This window comes from Dermacentor andersoni, chromosome 4 (genome assembly GCF_023375885.2).
Source record: "Dermacentor andersoni chromosome 4, qqDerAnde1_hic_scaffold, whole genome shotgun sequence".
NCBI lineage: Eukaryota > Metazoa > Arthropoda > Arachnida > Ixodida > Ixodidae > Dermacentor > Dermacentor andersoni.
This window is the reverse complement of record NC_092817.1, coordinates 11,647,157-11,665,459: the sequence shown is the minus strand read 5'-3', so window position 1 is coordinate 11,665,459 and position 18,303 is coordinate 11,647,157. Positions and strand designations below refer to the sequence as shown.

Here is an 18,303-nt window from a genome sequence, read left to right as displayed (position 1 = left end):
CTCTAGGTATTCTGCCACAAGGTATTTCCTTCAGCGTTCTTCCTCTTCTCTTTACACTCTGCCCGCCTATCATTTTACATGCCTGATGCTCCAGTTCTACAGGGTGATTCACGTAACTTGAGCCAAACTTTAAAAATATACAAATGCCACATAGCTGGACCGAACCAAAATAATGTATGCCGTCGCTTCGAGATACTGCGATTATTTCTGCATCCCGCCTAATGAGATACTAATTAGTATTAATCAATCAATCACTCAACTTCTCAATTATTGTAAGTAGATGAAAAGTGTCAAAGAGAATATTGTAGAGCAACATTGGAAACACCCGATACAGCTTTCTGTCGCTCAATACATGCTACATAAAAGTGTTTTTCCGAATGTCAAAGAAGACCGCGAATACACGCAAAATTGCCGCGCGACTGGCCGATCGAAGCACTTTGCGTGTATTCGCAGACTTCTTTCACGCTCGAAAAAACACTTTTATGTAGCATGTATTGAGCAACAGAAAGCTGTATCAGGAGCTTCTCATGTTGCTCTACAATTTTCTCATTGACACTTTTCATCGAATTATAAAAATTGACAAACTGATTAATTTTTTTTCATTATTTCAGACTAATTATGTAATCTGGTGGAATGCAAAAAACAATCTGAGTATCTCCAAGCAACGGCAAACACCATTAACTTGTTTCTGTCCAGCTAGGTAGCATTCGTATATATTTAAAATTTGGCTCAAGTTATGTGAAACCCCTTTATGGTTAAGCTATCGGTCTGAACTTTACCTTATTCCTGCTTGCCATTGATCGCTTGTTGCCCTCGACCTAGAATAATTCGAAAGTAAAGCTTGACTCAAATCCACTCGTTGTACTTGCTTGTCCCTTCAGAGCAGTGATAAAAAACCAACCGAGGATTAAGATACTCCCTAATACGAAATGTTAGCGAAGCTCTATACGTTCTTTTATTTCGCGATATATTGGCTGGCGCGGACAATCTATGTCGTGCGATACATTGCAAACGGAGCGAAACCTCGCTAATCTGGAGATCGCGAGAGGTAGCGTGTGGCTGAGGCGTGGGCGTAATTTACAGAAGGCGCCGCAGACAGACCTCCCAGACGACGGGCGCTACTCTGGCGCCATCTCGTAGCCATCGTCGCCGCAGTACGCTTTTGTTCTCAAGCTTTCGCCATACCCTCCTCCTCTTCTTTCCGCCTCGTGGTTCCGCTGCACGCTCCTTTTCCGCTTTCCTCCTCGCGTCTTTCCCACCCGGCTGCGCTCCGCGTTCGCTCTTTTACCCTTGGCCGTGCTCGCTCGCTCGCTCGCTCTGAAAAATTCAAGGGCCACTTATTTATCCCTATGTGGATGGATGCGAAGGCATTGCGACCCTTGCGCGATGCTTAGACATTATGCCACAACGGAAGCTCTAGGGTTTGACTTTCACCCAAGGTCGTGGGTTCTAGTGCCTTACTTTATATTCATTATCTGTGCCTTAGTTATCTTCGCCTTAGTTAACACCAAAGGTCGAGGGTTCGTCGCTTTAATTAACACCAAATTTCGTGGGGTCTACTCCAAGGAAAGGTCGAGGGTTCATAGCATTTTTTTTATCATGGTTTGGTCATGCCGAGAACGCTGGATTTTCCACCTCATGAGTCATTTCATGCTTTTGCATTAAAAAGTCCAATGAAATCAATGGGGTGAACTATGTCGGGTCAAGCAGCATAGCAACCGCAGACAATGAAAAGCGGCGGCAAGAATGCAGATTTGCTCTGGACAAGGGCGCTCGACCTAACGAAGGCTTCCCAGAAGGCTCAGGGCCTGCGCTTCCAGGATGACGCGTCGCAGAAGGCGCACTCAGAGTGACAAGCGGTGAAGGAAACTGCCCGCAGCTCTCTTTTTGTTTTTATTGTTAATGTGTTTGTTGTGTTGTTGGTCTGATGTATGACCATACAAGAAGACTCGACGGACACCTATAACCGGATCGTCGTCAGGCCAAAAACAGGGCAGCATTACTCAACGACCTCCATGTTTCGGCCCAGCCAGTGATCAAATGGTTGCTTAGGCAGAGACAAAAATAAAACGAAGAAAGCAAGCGGTGCTCCACTCGTTTTCACTTTCCGGTCACGTTTTACGGAAAGCTAGCTCTGGAGGGCTGGATAGTAGCTGGGGCTGACGAGACAGGTCGAAAACGAAACGCATTGATTCCGGCGAGGAAAACTCATTCGATCTCCTGAAAACGAGGGAAGGAGAAAGTTCTCCTTCCAATATTCAAGGCACTGTGCATGCGTTGATTATAAGACTGTCGACATGACATGTGTGTAATGCTAAAACACACATGAATTTCTTTTGAGTTTCAGTGTTGCCTCATGTACTCAATATATATTGAACATCTTAAGACGGCCATATTAACAAACTGTGGCAACATGTATTTTGTTCCATGCCTATCTAAAAATAAAAGCAGGATCCTATTTTGTGAGAGGCCTAGTCGTATGTTCTTGTTTTTCTCCATTATTTCTTCATGTCCAATTACCATACCACAGGCCTATCACTAATCTGGTATAGTTGTATAGCATTGATACTTCATGTTATTCAGCTGAATACAATAAGCTTTGCTTCCCAAAGTAAACAATTGAGAACATCTAACTCTAAGATGCTAGGACTACTCCTGTCTAGTCAGCCCCTAATGGCAATAGTCAAGAGGGAGGGAGGGGGTTGAAGAATAATAAAAATTATTTAAAAATAAGTACGTTTGAACAACAACGAAATTCGTGCGGATATTAGCGTAATGTTGGGCGCACATCCTAAATTCAGAAAAATTAGAGGGTTCAGAGTATGTTCTCACGTTACGCTTTGCCTGAACAGAGAGATGCGGCAATGTTTCTTATATTCAATTTTCCTGCAAACACTTCTAGACATAAAAAAAAGGAATCATTGCCTTCGTACCTGCACTAGATCGAGAGACACTTCGGAGCAAGAGTTTGGTTAATTGCCCTTATAGAAAAACGGAACAACAGTGCAGGAGAGACTCCTGGTCGACCGCGTTCCTGGCTGTAGGGCCGCGTTTCGGGATACAGGGGAATCGATATCCATAGGATCTAATTTGAATGCTCATAACAGTACCGCGCCGTCTTCTACTCAGTATCAGTCGATACGTCTCTAATAATGTCCTCATTGCGCAATTGCTACTAGATGCAGTTGAAGGCCAGTGTGTGTAATTGAGTTTGTCAGTTCACCATGTCTCCCGCAGTCGTTCTACGTACAGAAATGTCTTCTCTTATGTTATCAGCTGCTGCAAACAGACTCCAGTAGAAAATACTAAGGATATGGCATTTCTCTCTGTTGTACGAAGAATATGAGAATAGCACATCGAGGTTGCCAGAAGGTTGCCTACCTGTCAAACCCCGACCGATGAGAGAACAGCATTGCTGATTCGATAAGAATGAGCTGTATATATCTGCAAGAGGACAAATTAAGTTGATTCTTTTTTTGCACTAACTTAAACAGCTTGCATTTGAACTGTCTGCATCGGATAGGCGATGAATCTGCTCCTTATTACATGCGTTGAGAATACACTACAAATAAATATCTTCAAGCCAGAAAGCTAAAGAAGTATAATAAGTCATAGAAATTATTTTGAGCAGCATTCATTGTGAGCAGCATCCTCATATCAAGAGCGGGAAAAGTGATTACATGCACAACGAGAAGGGAAGGAAAGGCAGAATTGAAGAACGTCTCTTCAGCTGAGCGTCAAATGAAGAAGGTTAAATAATTTATTAACAAAAGAAAGCTAATTTTAGTGCACGCCAGCTTCCAGCCCAGTTTATTTAGCCAACGAGCCGATTTGTGGCTAATGATCGGGTTTGTAATAAAGGTGAACGCCCGATGTGCTGAATATTTTCGAGTTGCGCATTCGTTTTCATAACGGCCGCAATGGTGTTAAAGGAATAATAATAAAAAAAGAAAACGGAATTTCTTGTTGTGTAGTGAAAAAAGAACACTGACACCTCTGATTGCCTGGCTGCGTTACGAAATTGTAGGCAGTACATTGACGCTCGAAAGCTACTATAGAGTTCATGCGCACAAAGCAGTCGATACAGTTACCCAACCAAGTGAGCGGCTATGAAATACGCTAAGTGGAAGTCGCTATTTTATGAAAAGAAAAAAAAAATCGATCCAGTCATCCTCGAAGTTGATTTCTCGAGCTCGAGCTAGACGAATTTTCCTTACAGGAAGCTTGCTCCTCGAGAAACCTCGCCGGTTTCCTGCGCGGCAAATGTCTGCGATTCTTCTTTCAGGTGTAGGTAGGATTAACTGGCGAATCAAGCGAAGAGGTTGGAAACGCTTGCTTCCGTTTCATCGACGTCACTTCCGCATTGTCAGAGGCGCTACGAGTCTTCGACAGTGCTCGATGGCGCACGCTCTCAAACGCCGCCGGCCAGCACTGGCGACGCATCCCGACAGGCCGTGGTCCTTGCTGCTCGCACCCAGAGTACGCGGCTATGTAGGGACTGCGTTCAGGTCGGGGTCTGCTCCTCGCCGACGCCCCCTCGATCCCGTGCAGGAGTGGCGCTTCCTGCTAGCATCGCAAAAGTGCCGCGACGGAAGCGCAGGCGCCACGAGGGCGGCGTCTTTCCCGTGTGCCGATGTTGCGAGTGCCCGCCTAATCGGCGGCCATCAAGCCGCGTCCGGCGCTGAGTCGCGGCTTCCCAGCCTGTCGCTTTCTTCCAGGTACTCAACGGCATTGTTTCGAAAATTCAATGCGAGCCTAGACAAATTATCAGCTGCACCTCACTGTTTACTATGTGACCTGTACTGCCTGCATTATGAAAGACGTAAGCTGCGAAGCGCCGTGGTTTTTCAGTCGTCCTAGCAGTATCGTTCAGGGCTGGCTTTTTCGTGTTCACCGTTTTTGTATTTCGGCCCCTTCAAAGTGCAGCCGCCGCGGTTGGTAATTGAACCCACGGTCTTTTGCTTATTCAGCTACGCAACGACAAGCGCCCTTTTAAAGTGCAAAAGATACTAGGACCATGGCCAGCAAGTCATATACCGCAAAATACAGGTATATTTTTAAGATAATCTTTAGTAGACACAGAGTTAGCAAACAGTTTATGCTGAGCAGTGCTGTTCAGGTACAAGCGAAGTGACGCGCTTATGCTCTTTACTGGGGACGGAACTGGTACGGAGGCGTGCGTTTGAACCTACACCATCCATTTAGTGCGTGAACACTTCCACTAATGTAACAGGACTTCAAAGTGTATACATTATTCGGGCAGCGGTTTGGATAGATGTCAGTGAACTCTCCATTGCGATGTTGTTATGTTTATTTATTTCATTTAATTCTGCTTTATTTGTTTGTCTTAGTATTACCATTTATTTATTTACTTATTTATTTATTTATCTATCTTATTTTCGCTGCCTAACATAAAGAACTGGAGTAATCGAGGTACTCTTTAGCTCAGTCTGCAATCCACAGAACAGGCGCCGAAGGGCGACAGCGGAGGGCGAACTCTGGGGATGATTGCTCGCGACGCGGATAGTTAGCTGCAAAGAACGCTATGCGTAAAACGCTGGAAGACGCTCCCAACAGCGCGGCATTGCCGTATATAGAGGCCGCCGTTGGGGGGGGCTATTGAACAGCCGTCGTCGATAGCACCAACCACCGCCCCTCCACCGACTACCTATAATATGCAAGTCAGAGGGATCCGGCAGTGCTGTGCGAAGGAATAATATTGCCACATGCATACTGCGTGTATCAATTCCTCTTACCGCATGCGTCAATCGGACAGATGACAATTTGCCGGCAGAATGGCGCCTCTACATTTCTGGTGCAGTATATACGAAGGCGAATCAGAAAGTCCTTGCTCCTATCTTTTTAGCCAAATGACGGCTATAAATGCGAAGTCAACATATCCATTCCCCGCGGTGGACCTTTCTTGGACCGGCCTGGCCTTATCTGCGGGTAACTTCGTGGCACGGCGCTGGTGTCAGTAGTTGAAGATGGCGGTTGTGCTTCACACACCCATGGCGTACGAGCAACGAAGTGTGATTCGTTTTCTATGGAGAAAGGGACGACCGCCCATCGAAATCTAGTGAAATGCAACCCACGTATGTGGAAAGGTGTCTCGTTTCGAGAAGTGTGAGGTGGTGGTGTTGTGAGTTTACAAAAGGCCGTGAAGACTTGCATGACCATGAGCGTTCGGCCAGGCCGCGTGCATCACTGACTGCCGACAAGCTCCGGTCATTTCACTGGGAGTGTGTGGACCCCCCACCATACAGTCCGGACCTCGCCCCTAGTCATTTCCACGTTCTCGGTCCGCTGATGTAGTTCCTGGCAGGACAGCGAGTCACGTGCAGCGATGAAGGCAGCAGTCCGACGGTGGTTCCACAATCCGCCGGACGAATTCTACCCCAGGGGCATCTCAAGTTTAGTGCTGCGATGGGACAAATGTCTAAACCTGTGTTGGGACTATGTGGAAAAATAGTGTAACGTACGTAGAATAGTACGCATATTTGTAATTACCTGTATGTACCTTATCTTGGCTAATAAAAAATAGGGGCAAGGACTTTCTGATTTGCCCTCGTATAAATTGGCCTTCCCACCAAAAATGCACATTCGCCGACAACGATGGTACTGTAGGATAAGCGTAAACACTTTGTGGTAAAGCTTCGAACGGGTGGAATTGTGCCGATTCAGTGCAGTGAGTATGAATGCTTGCTTCCCTTGCCGAAGCCGCGAGGGCGGGCGAGCGAGCTGGAATAGACGCATGCTTTACGCATTTCGGGCTTTCCGCGAACAAAGGAGTTTTCCGACACCACATAAAAGAACTAAATTGATTTCTCTTACAAGGCCAGATGATAAAAATTCCGTCGCATTGGCGAAAACACCGGGAGGGTCTCTTTTTGCCACGCTTGTGCACTTACCGTTGTTGACTGCGCATACTTTACCTCCACTGCGTACAGTTGAGCATGAAGAGTGTGCACTTTTTTATCGACCGATGGAAATCTCTTTGAAAAATAAATCCGCTTGTTACTTCAAGCGTTTCAGCATGCAGTGCTTCTTTCTTCTTGTGAGAAATGGTCCTCCGCTCAAGTTTTTGTCATTCCCTATGTTTTCTCTCGACTGTTTGGAAAATCCAGGCTGTCAGCAATCTTCCGAAGCGGAATTTCAAACTTAAAGCTATGTATTCAAATGGTTCACTCTGAACTCGGCTCTGAGGTTCTAGCAAACGTGCTCAGCTGCCTGGTAAGTTAAGAAGCGCATGTTGCGGCGTTCAGCATGAATACGGAACCATGCTGTTGTAAAATAGAGCTCGTCGGCGGCCGCTCGTTCTTCCTTTTCAGGTATCATCAATTTTTCTTTTTGTACTTTTCCGTTAACGTGTACGTCTTGCAACTTCCTTACAGCCAGGTTCTATTTATACAGGCTTTTATTATCAAATTATTTGCATTTCAGCGATAAATATATTGGGGCTTCAATGATAAACTATGAGTAATAAAGATGTTATGCTAGCTAGGTAAAATCTGCTTGCATAGGTGGTTTATGCACTTTCGTGCAGACACATTTCACACAAATTAGTCACCAAACACATACTTAACGAAACTTCTCAATTAATTTCCTTGATATCGCGATTGTGGTATATATTTATATTTGGAACTTAAAGGTAATCGTGTCGGAGGACAACTTCATTATTTGATTGTTCTGGAGGGCTACTGTTCCGAAATATTCATCATCCAATTTGAAACTCATTCAGCTAACTTCGCATTCAGGGGCACGGATCTCGACACAATGTCGCGTCGATCGGGCACTCGATGCGACGTGGCTCACTGCGTGTGACACATCGTTTGCAAGCGGAACAAAACTACTAAAATACGCGCTCTTGCTATTGGCTGGCGAGAACAAGCCACGGCTGACTTCCTCACTTCCTCTCACGTTCCACAACGGCTTGGCGTTGTGTGGAGATTCACGTCACTTAATGCGAAATTTATTATAAAAATCTGGGAAGAGAAGCACTCCAGTAGAATCGAACAAATTGCAGTTGTGCTTAAATACGATTGTCTTGACGTTTCAAATATAAACAAGCACCATTACCGTGATAGTAAAAAAGTTAATTATGAATATTTTTTAAATTATGCGTTTTATTACTCTAATTATTCGCGATAATCGTGACCACTAAAGTTCATAAATATCCTGTGCAAGTAAATTTTGCGTAGCTAGCATCCCGTTTTACAGCGGAGCTTATTATACGCTATAGGTTGATGTGTGCGTAGGCAAAAAAGATGGCGGCCACCCCAGAGCTAGAAGAGCTAAAGCATAAAGCAAAAGCGAATCGCCGGGTCTGCCCCACCTGCGTTTAATGGCGAGGAGTGTCAAAACGTACTGTGGTAAAAAATATCGTAATAAACCAAGTAAAACCGGAATAGACAGTGATTAGTATGCATTGCGCTTTGACGTCGCGGGCTCTATAGGCAAACCACGCAGATCTCAGTTCCCTTCCAACCGTGCAATGGGTAGGCCGCGTGCGGAGACGTCTGCGGAGGAACAGCGCGCCTCCGAAGAGCACCGTCGTGAACAGAAGCGGGAATGTGCGCGGCGGGCGGCACGTAACGCGGACGAAGATCGCGCCGCCAAGCGTACGCGCGTTTGGTCGGATCAACCCTACCGACTCCCCTCCCATAGTAATTGTGGGTGATCTAACCATAGACGTCTCTCGGCCAAACGGAAAGTGGTTCATGGCGCTTCCCTTGGAAAGGTTCTGCATTCAATGTTACACAAACATCAGTGTGCCCACGACGCGTCATCGGCCATGTATAGACCTCCCATTGGCCAAGAACATTTACAGTGTCGCCACGGAACCACTGGCCGTAAATCATAGCCATCGTAAAGCGATAGTCATCTTGGTGACCAAACAATAAATAAATAAAAAGTCAAACAAATGAAGGTGAAAATAAAAAAAGATGCATTGAGTGTGTAATTTAATAAAACAACAACGAAAAATCTTGAGAAAACGAAATTAATTGTGGTATGTGCCTATTATTTTCAATCAACGTATTTATTATGAACGTATTTATCGCCATATATACAGTCCACCTACACAGAATGGAATTGAATTTTTTATTGAAAGCACTCTTTAACTTTGAAAACACTGTATATACCTCGCCTTCATTGCTCCATATCTTCTCATGGCTCTACAAGTATTCCTTACAACACAAAAAACATGGCACGAAGACGAAGCGAGCTATAGACCGTCTATGAACACGAATCGAGGTGTAGGGGGCAGCGATGCACAAGACACGACGAAAAAATAAATAAAGGCTTGGAAACAAATTACTGTTTGGGTACCTGGCGCCGTAGTCTCAGCGACTGACAACTTGCATTTTATTGGCATATAATTTCACTGAATCTCTACAGCGGGTTTCTTCGTTAAACATACTCAAACTTGTGCGTCAAAAATTAAGAAAAGCCACACAGACACAGGACACCAAGCGCGAGCTATCTAAGTAACTGTCTAAATGGACGGTTGATAGTCCGCGCTTGACAGTCGAGGACGGCAGGAAATTAGGTGGGGGCAATAAAGTGAGGAAATTCGCAGGCGCAAGTTGGAATCAGCAACTGCAAGACGAGAGCAATTAGAAATCACCGGGAGAGGCCTTCGTCGTGCACTGGACATAAAAAAGGCTGCTGCTGCTGCTGATGATGATGATGAGGATGAACCAGGCTAAAATAAAGGAGGCACACAACACGCATACTATATCGTGTGAGTTCCTAAACAACATGACGTGTCAGTGCTCCTTCTTGTCGTCCCTTTTAGGACCGAGTGCCTATCTCCGGTGAACATGACCCAGCTGTTCTCCTCTAACATTTCTGCAACAGGAATTAGCTAGGTTGTGGGCAGCGAATTAAATAATGTGCTTCATGCCTACTACTGCACGGGTATATAAGTTACACCATCGGCCCTACAAGGGGACCAGGCAAGTGGCTTTATACAATTCTTCGCCTTCTTTTGCGGGGAATAAGGGCGGTTGCATTCGGGGCACGCATGAGTTTGTAGTCACAACATCTGTCTCAATAAAGCGTAAACCTTACTACGATCTCCAGCTTTTGGCTTTTTGCTAGCAACTTCGCCACTCAGAAACCACCCGCATGCACCTCAAAGCCAATGCAGGTGCTCTGCACTGTTGAGCAGGCTAGCCACGATTTTCTGCTGGTGTATAATAACTGCATATAGATAAGAAGGTAATTAAGCTATATTAGAGTCGGCTACGTCAATACACCGTAAGAATTTATGAGTACCTAGTTCCCATAAATACGCACGCAAATATCACACACGCAAAATTACCAAGCCTGTAAAAAGGAAAATGAAAAAAAAAAACAATGAATACGCGACTCACATGTATACTCACGTTAAGCAAAGGTTCATGTGCACTCTGCAGAATATACACTACTATACGCATGGCACACGAATGTCATTTTTTAAGTAGTCCTGACGTCAAAAACTCAATATACATGGAGTTCATAAGAATCGACAAATCAAATCAAATTATGTAGAATGCTGTCTACAACGAAATCTTGTATGGGGCTGTCAAAGGACAGATTTGTTTAGCGGGGCATGACAATGTACCAAGTATTTTCGCAATGGAAATTTCACGTCTGTTCAAATAACTTAACGCAAAAATGGACTCGCTGTTGGTCGTATTGTCAACAGTCTGTGCTGTAATATTGTGGACAGCCTATGGACAGCCTATGTCAGAAGAAGAGCTTCAGGTGTCACAGTAGGTACAATTGCAGGTTGTCTTCTTTTTCATGCTGTGCAAAATTGGAGGTGTGTATATGAGCACCCTTTCTGTCTCCTCCCTTTTTCCAGTGCATTTTCACCTTGCGCAGGCAACGTCCAGTTGCAAACGGTGTGGAATGGTACCTAAGGTACGGTCAATTTTCGTGTTACAGAAACTGTAGAGTCTAGTAGATAAAGGAATGACACCTTGGTTTGCTCGTTGAGTCACATTTCTTCAAAGAGAGTCCTACACAGCCTACGTAGAATGCTTTTGGCATCAAAGTGAACGAATTTCAGATTGGTGATCAAATTTAATGAGTTAGCATCAGCCTCCAGTCAGCCGGTTGTCTCATTTCGACTTACACCGGTGTGACTGCAGGTGATCCACTGAATGAACTCGGCGGGCGGAAAATGAAGCGATGGTCAGCTTGGTATACCGTAGAATAACGCAATCTCCCTTTCCATTCTGGTCGATAGCAGGGTCGGGATGATGTAACAGTTCTATTCCAATTATTCTCCATATCGCGCTTTTTCAATGGTCCATGCAGCGTTCCACCTATGTTCTCACTACGATAGTTGCAAGCGGTGGATGGCAAAAGAACGGAATCAAGCGAAAGAAATCGTTGCATTATAGCCGCCCTAATGAGCGTCGCCTGTTCCAGCAGGTCATGGCACCACGTCGATTTCCTTCAGCTTATTGCGAGCATTCTGTGGAGCAAGCTTGTATACACACCTCAAACAAAGCTGCATTTGCGTTCTTCACTTAGATATGAGAAAACTTCGGCAGACGCGCTGTGGATCTAAGGCTTTTGTGGCCGAGCAACAACAAATGAGGCGGAACACGATTGCTTTCGTCGTTGGTGGTGCACGTCACATCGCAACAGGCAGGAAAATCGGCGAAGAAAAACAAAATACCCTTAACCTCCTCGTTACACTAGTCAATGTCTTGGCATATCTCCCACCTTGTTCTCGATCATCATCATCATAGATCGCTTGTACAATCAATAAATTGATGCGCGGCACAGTTATAGTTGTCAATATGACATGTTTGCAGGTTTATAACCATAAAGCGATTCCGCTGAACATTAATCTCTGTCCCCTGAGCTTCACTTCTTTCTCCACGGAGTGTCAGGCGGAAGACCTGTGCACAATTGGGCTACTAGAGGCGACGAACTCCGATAATACGACAAATTTCGCACTTCGTGAAGACAGTGTTATAAAGGCTGGAATATCAGGGGGGGGAAAACGCCCTCTAAGCAATCTCGTTGCTCTTGTGAGAGCCAAGCAATTTCACCTGGCTCAATTTCGTCTGGCGTTTTCTAAGGCCCTTGTTCGCCGTTACGCTCATCATCTTCACAACTATGCGTATGCTGCTAAAATAAACTTGTACTATAAAGAAAGGAACCTGTACAAGATTGCTGCAAAAAATCTCAATTGTAAAAGACACACACTCGTCTACTTCGGCGTAAGGCAATGGGAGCGAAGCCGAACGCGAGAGTAATGGGCTACAAGCCAGCGCCACTGTGGACACAAGAAAAGGTCGCACGGTGCCAACTCACCCTCGTGTCGTTGTCGTACATCTCGAGCATGTGCCCGGGAACCACGTTGCGCTCGTTGACGTGTCGGATGGCCAGCCGCGCCGCGGCCCTCTCGGCACGACCGCCTTTCGCGGCCTCGCAGCTACCCGTGAGTTCGAACAGGCCGAGCAGGTACACCGTCTTGCGCGCGTCACGGGCCACCTCCACGGATGACGAAGGTGGCGGGAACGGTTCCCGATACTCCAGCAGCGGCGCCGAATCATTCCGTAACGGCAACAGGTCGTAGTGTTGGTCCACGGAGGGCGACGACGAAGAGAGCAGCTCACCGTCAGCGTCGCTGGCGTTCACCGGGTCCAAGTTGAGCACGAGAGTGGTGTCGTTCAAGAAGACGTCCCAAGGTCCCGTCTCGTTCAAACCGCCGAAGCCAGCGTCGACAGTGTGGACGTCGTAGTAGCTGACCGACGGCTCACCCGCGCGCACAAGGAGAAGAAGACAACACGAGAGCAGGGCGCCGCACCGCAGACGCCTCGTCGTCACCACCATGGAGTCTGGCCGGCCGAGGGGCCACGTGAGCCAAGCATCCCACCACCGACGACAGCAGCGAGCACGTGGAGACGCCCGGCGACGCGGGTGCGACGAACGCTTCTCGCGCGCAAGAAGCCCACGCACGCACTATTGGCCGCCTGCACGTAGAGTTGGGCGACGCGTCTTGCGACACGGTCGTCGCCTCTGGTCGGTCATCTACGTCGAGATTTGTTCGCTTTCCTCGTCGTAGGCCTCCGTCTATTTTCTCTTTCGTCACTCAGTCCGAGTGTGATTAGCCGCTGGCCGCTTCTTTTGCCAAAACGAAGTGGCGCCAAGTCTTAGTACTTGAGTCGAGACCCGTGTATAAACAAAGGGAGGCGAGGCGCGTCGCGGGCTTATCCGCACGGCTAATATTTTGTGAGACAACAAGACTGCCTAGTGCTCCCGCGGGACCGCTTCTTGAACGAAAATTCCAAGCGTTGTGTAGGACACAAGCTAAATGTCCTCTGCACGAACAGATCGAGCTTCTGTGGCGTAACTAACCTTCGGCGGCGTAAAAAAAAAGAGAGACTGTTAGTGCAAGTGCGCAACACAATGACCCAAGCTGCCTACTGCAAGAACCTAGTTCGCAAAAAGCCTGCCGGATGCCATACATGCTGAAGAAAACACTTCATTCTGCGGCTATGTGAAAGTATCACATCTACGTGGAGATAAAGAAACATGTAGACAGCACCGCCTTGCCATTGTACAGATCAATTCTTACAAGCAGCAACCAATCAGAAGCCCCGCTCCGCATAGTAGCAACCGTTCACGTGTTGCTTGGAAGGTGCATGAGGTTTTGAAGCGAATGTCATTTAAGTGAATGTTCCATTCAATGGAGAGCGTTCATTTAGAGAGAATACTAACTTTATCGAGAGGCCCTTACGCGGCGAACTACCTGCACAGTCACCAAACCTTGCATGCATCAACGTCGCGATGCCATCGGCGTATGCGAGACAAATAGCAGAAGAGAAAAAAAAAACGGCAAGGACTTGTTCATGGACTTCCGCCTACTGGCCCGGAAAGCACGATGATACTTGACCTTTCTCGGCTCATGTATTTCGCGCTAATGGAAGGCTGCCACATATCGGGCCAAAAATTGCGCGGTGCCGCCCACGTGTGCAATCACCATGGCGCACGCATGTCACGGCAAGTCTGCGGACTGTTCGGCCTGGCGAAACATAGGCAGCGCTCCGCGTGCGGGGTCAGTGAAGTGTTGTCACGATCACTGGTGCGTGGTGACGGAGCTCTTCGAGAAGGAACACCGCCCAAGCGTCTTCGACACGTTTATGTAAGGTGCGGAAAGGAAACCCATGTCACGGAAACCTAATGCTACTGTATATGACACTCACTTTTGTGAACAGCAATATGAAAGCTGTTGCAGAACCTTGTATATGTACAAATTAATTTTTGTTCTGCACCTTTTTAACAAAACCCGCAGCCTTATGCAAATCGCAAGAATTTAAACTGCGAGAATACCTATAATTCTTTTTCTGGAACTATTGTTTACAAACAACTGTTTTCTGCTAACTCTTCTCAGATTGAGTGATCTTACCTAAGTAAATCGTTGTTGAAACTGCTGGATAATAAATACTGGGCCTCTCGGTTCCATTTATTATCGTTCTTTGCTGAACAGACAGCAATTTCTAATGGTTTCTTCAATGTAGATCACTGTGGCCAGTTCTGTTTGAGCGGAATACAGCTGTGTGCACAAGTGATAACAACAACTCCACAGCGGTGTACTTACAGGAACATCTACCGGTGATCGTTCTTTCAATTGCGAGGTAATGGGCCTCTCTAAGTGATATAAAGCTTTCCTCAAAGAAGTATAGTCTGACTAGGGGCAAAGCAGTGTAGCTCAACGAATGGGTAACCCGAAGGAAATGCTTTTTCCAGGACATGCTTCATCACATTGCGTATAGCTTTAAGTAACGTTAACGGGTTGAAAACTGAGACGTAGAATAAATTGCGGTCAAAGGAGTAGCCTTTGACAAAGTGTTCAAGAACAGTGTGAGCAATGGCGATGTAAGTAGGAGGACCGTGTACTGAAAATCATCCTTGCCAGTACTATCCGAATGTCCCCTTCCCGGACATGCGTGTGGCCCGCGCACGTTCTCTGATTATTTCGCGTCTTTTCGCTTCTTCCGTCCCTGTTCAACTATTCAAGAACTCGCCCCCAACAAGCGACTGTTATACATATTCAATATCTATAGCACGCAACTTCCTTAGCGGATTGCGTAGAACATTAGTGGAGAGATATCAGCCATGCCTTCATAGAGCGGACGCGAGTACGAAGCCGAGAAGGAGGAACGTCTGCCTGTGCATGTTAGCGTCATAGCATAGACAAACAACTCTCTGCAGGCAAGCACTACTTTTCGGCAAGGAGTTGACTCCGGTGCCAGAGTCTCTTAGACGCTTACGTTCTGTCAAATTTTCTACGATGTCTTGCCAAGCTTTCCCCTTAGGAAAGACAAATACATAAAAACTTGCAGCGCAATGGGTATGAATATCCTTTTTGGGTAAAAATGTACGGGAATGTAAAACAATAATAGTACTATGGCTACGACGGGCTATATGCCCTTTAAGAAAGTTACCCGCTAATATTTCATCGGTGTTTCGGCGTACATGAAACGTTTCCGGTAAACACTTGCAACATCTTGAGTGAAGTGTTCCTTTTTGTGTGATTACAAATAATCTGTTTCATGCGGCTGGATGGGTTATCTCTTCCGTAACACCATCATCAGTTATGCGCTACTCACTTGGCCACTTTGATGCCGGCAGGCACGAACGACCGCGCAGAAAAAGACACGCCTTAGCTGTGTTGTGCACCAGTCACGCACGCAGTGTTGTTTTTCTTACTTATTATTACATACACTAACTGCAGACAGTCAGTTGTATATCAATATGCTCACGTGTGCCACCACCGAAACTCTGACATACCTAAAAGAGGAAGACCGACTAGCAAAGCCACCCAAGTCAGCCGCGCGAGGTCAGCAAGAAACGTCGTGCTCCCCACGTGTCACGTCGCGAGGTGGTCTCCGAGGATAAATGGAGCGGCAAAACGCACCCGCACGAAGTCGTGACGCGCGTAAACACTCACACGTGGACCGCACAGCCCCGAGAGCGCCTAGGAGGAACCAAGTGAAACTGATTGCACGGAGACAGACACAAAGGCTTCACGACGTCGCCCACAAGCACGTTTTCACAATAGGGACGAGAAGTCGATAGGCCGGCGTCAAAACATGAAACCCCGGTGCACGCCTCAACCATCATGACGTGGGCCGGGACACCGTCGAAGCCATGCCGCTGCACACTGCGAAAGCACCGATTGACGAAGGAAGCACGCGTTCTGGAGTCGTCGTGCGAGCCTCGAACCCGAATCTCAGTGGCTTCCACACAGCAACTCAGAACTGAGACGCGCGTACCAGAGCTGTGGCCCGCCTGGCCGTAGACGGCGTCTCAGCCTCGCTCTGCGCGCTACCGGTCGCTCGCGCGGCAGCCGCCGGTTTGCGTGCGCGCAACTTGGAGCGCTCGCGTTGCGCCGGAGGAGGAGGAGGGAAGGCGAGGGGGCGCGAGTCGTCCTCGCGAACGGAGCGCCGCGCGCGGGCCGCCGCGGCCGACGGCCGAGAATCCGCTTTCTTTCGCTGGCAGTTCACTACGAATACGCAAATATTCGAAATTTCCCCATAACGAACCGAATAGTGTCCTACTAGATTCGGTCTTCGAACGGAATAATCACTATTCACAAATGGGAATACTTTTCGAATGCTTCTCGAATATTTCAAGACGTCAACTGCACCCTATTAAACATTAAATTGGATCAAAAGTACGCTACATTTTCACCCCGCGAGCATAGTATAGGCATAAAACACAACTTGCGTAGTGGAGCCAAGGAGGTTAAAGAAAAACTGCTGACGTGGAAGCTCCCGTAGCTTCTTACTAGGAAAGGTGAAGCCGATGCTTGCCCCTCCTTCGCCTGAAATAGAGCCTTCTCGGGTGATGATCGCTTACAGATTAAGTGATTTGGCGTTCTTATTGTAATGCTAGGCAAAGTGGAAAGTAAAAGCTGGTTGTTCCCAGCGAAAATAGTATCTTCTGAATATTGATGACGTTCTCCCCAATAAAATATGCCAAGTTATTCAGATTTCACTCTAAATCGAGTAATACAGAGACACACTTAGGTAAGTATCTCTCTCCGCGGCGGGCAGAGTGCCGTGGCGTATTGGGAGCCCGAGTTGGCAAACATCAATTTTAGTTTTTTGTCTGAAGAAAACATTACAATTTGACGACCATACTAACGCTCATGAGAGGACAGTGCTGTTATCTGCTTGACCCGCCGGCGCTCGATCTAGTGTCTATAACACTCTACTGGTAAGCACGAGGTCGCGGGTTCGGTTACCCGCTGTGGTGGCAGTAATAATATGAGGCTGTATGCAAGGGCGCTTGTGTACCGTGGCTTAGGTTCACGCATCTGTGATTAATTTCACAGCACGCATTGGGGCACCCTGATAGCTCCTGTGGTGCTCTGGGCGTTAAAGCCGTAAATGAAATTAATCTTTTCTCTGTTAAAGGCTCCTTAAGGTAATAAACCCCGCCGTCAAGTTGACGATGAGTGCTTACAACTGTTTAAATAAGGAAATGTACAGAGTAACTACTGCTCAATTGAGGGTTCAAATTAATTAAACTAAATTATGGGGTTTTACGTGCCAAAACCACTTTATGATTATGAGGTACGCCGCAGTAGAGGACTCCGGAAATTTTGAACACCTGGGGTTCTTTAACGTGCACCTAAATCTAAGTAAACCGGTGTTTTCGCATTTTGCCCCCCGGCGAAATGCGGCCGTCGTGGCCGGGATTCGATCCGGCGACCTCGTGCTCAGCAGCCCGAATCGAGGGTATTATGAAACAATGGCGGTAATGATTCTTGGCAGCATTCCATACAACTTCGCTTCCTCTTGATGATTACACCTCTGAACACTTACACAGCTTGTCGTTCAAAGAAACAAACGTTTACCTTTAATGACGCGGCGGTATCTAACAACCTGACGCTGCCGAAACGGTATCTCAACCGGAGGCACCTACAGCGCGCAGAGGTCACCTAAGAACGGATGCTAAGCTTGTACATGCAAGAAGGTCGATATTATAAATTTAATCCTTGGGTCTTACGCGCCAAATCCACGATTTGATTATGCAGGACACCGTCGTGGGGGAGTCCGAATAAATTCTGACCAACAGGTGATCGTTAACGTGCCTCCAATGCACGCGACACGGGCATTTCTCGCATTTCGTGCCCATCGATCTCAGCCGCGCTACCATGTCCCACCACAGCTGCTAAGCCACCTCGGCGGATAAGGTCGGAATTATAAGGAAGACAGTATTTTTAGAAATTTGAAGCGAAATTAACGTATAGGCGAGTGCTCGAATTTCAAGATAACCACA

General features: G+C 46.9%; 1 protein-coding gene across 1 annotated transcript in view; it reads right to left on the bottom strand.

Moving 5' to 3' along the window:
• GABA-B-R3 (gamma-aminobutyric acid type B receptor subunit 3) overlaps positions 1 to 15,033 on the bottom strand; it is a 394,949-nt gene extending 379,916 nt beyond the window's left edge. Inside the window, exon 1 of the mRNA XM_050182939.3 lies at positions 12,322 to 15,033. Coding sequence (XP_050038896.3) covers positions 12,322 to 12,843 — 522 coding nt within the window. The 5' untranslated portion in view covers positions 12,844 to 15,033. The remainder of the gene's footprint in view (positions 1 to 12,321) is intronic.
• Positions 15,034 to 18,303: the final 3,270 nt, after the last annotated feature.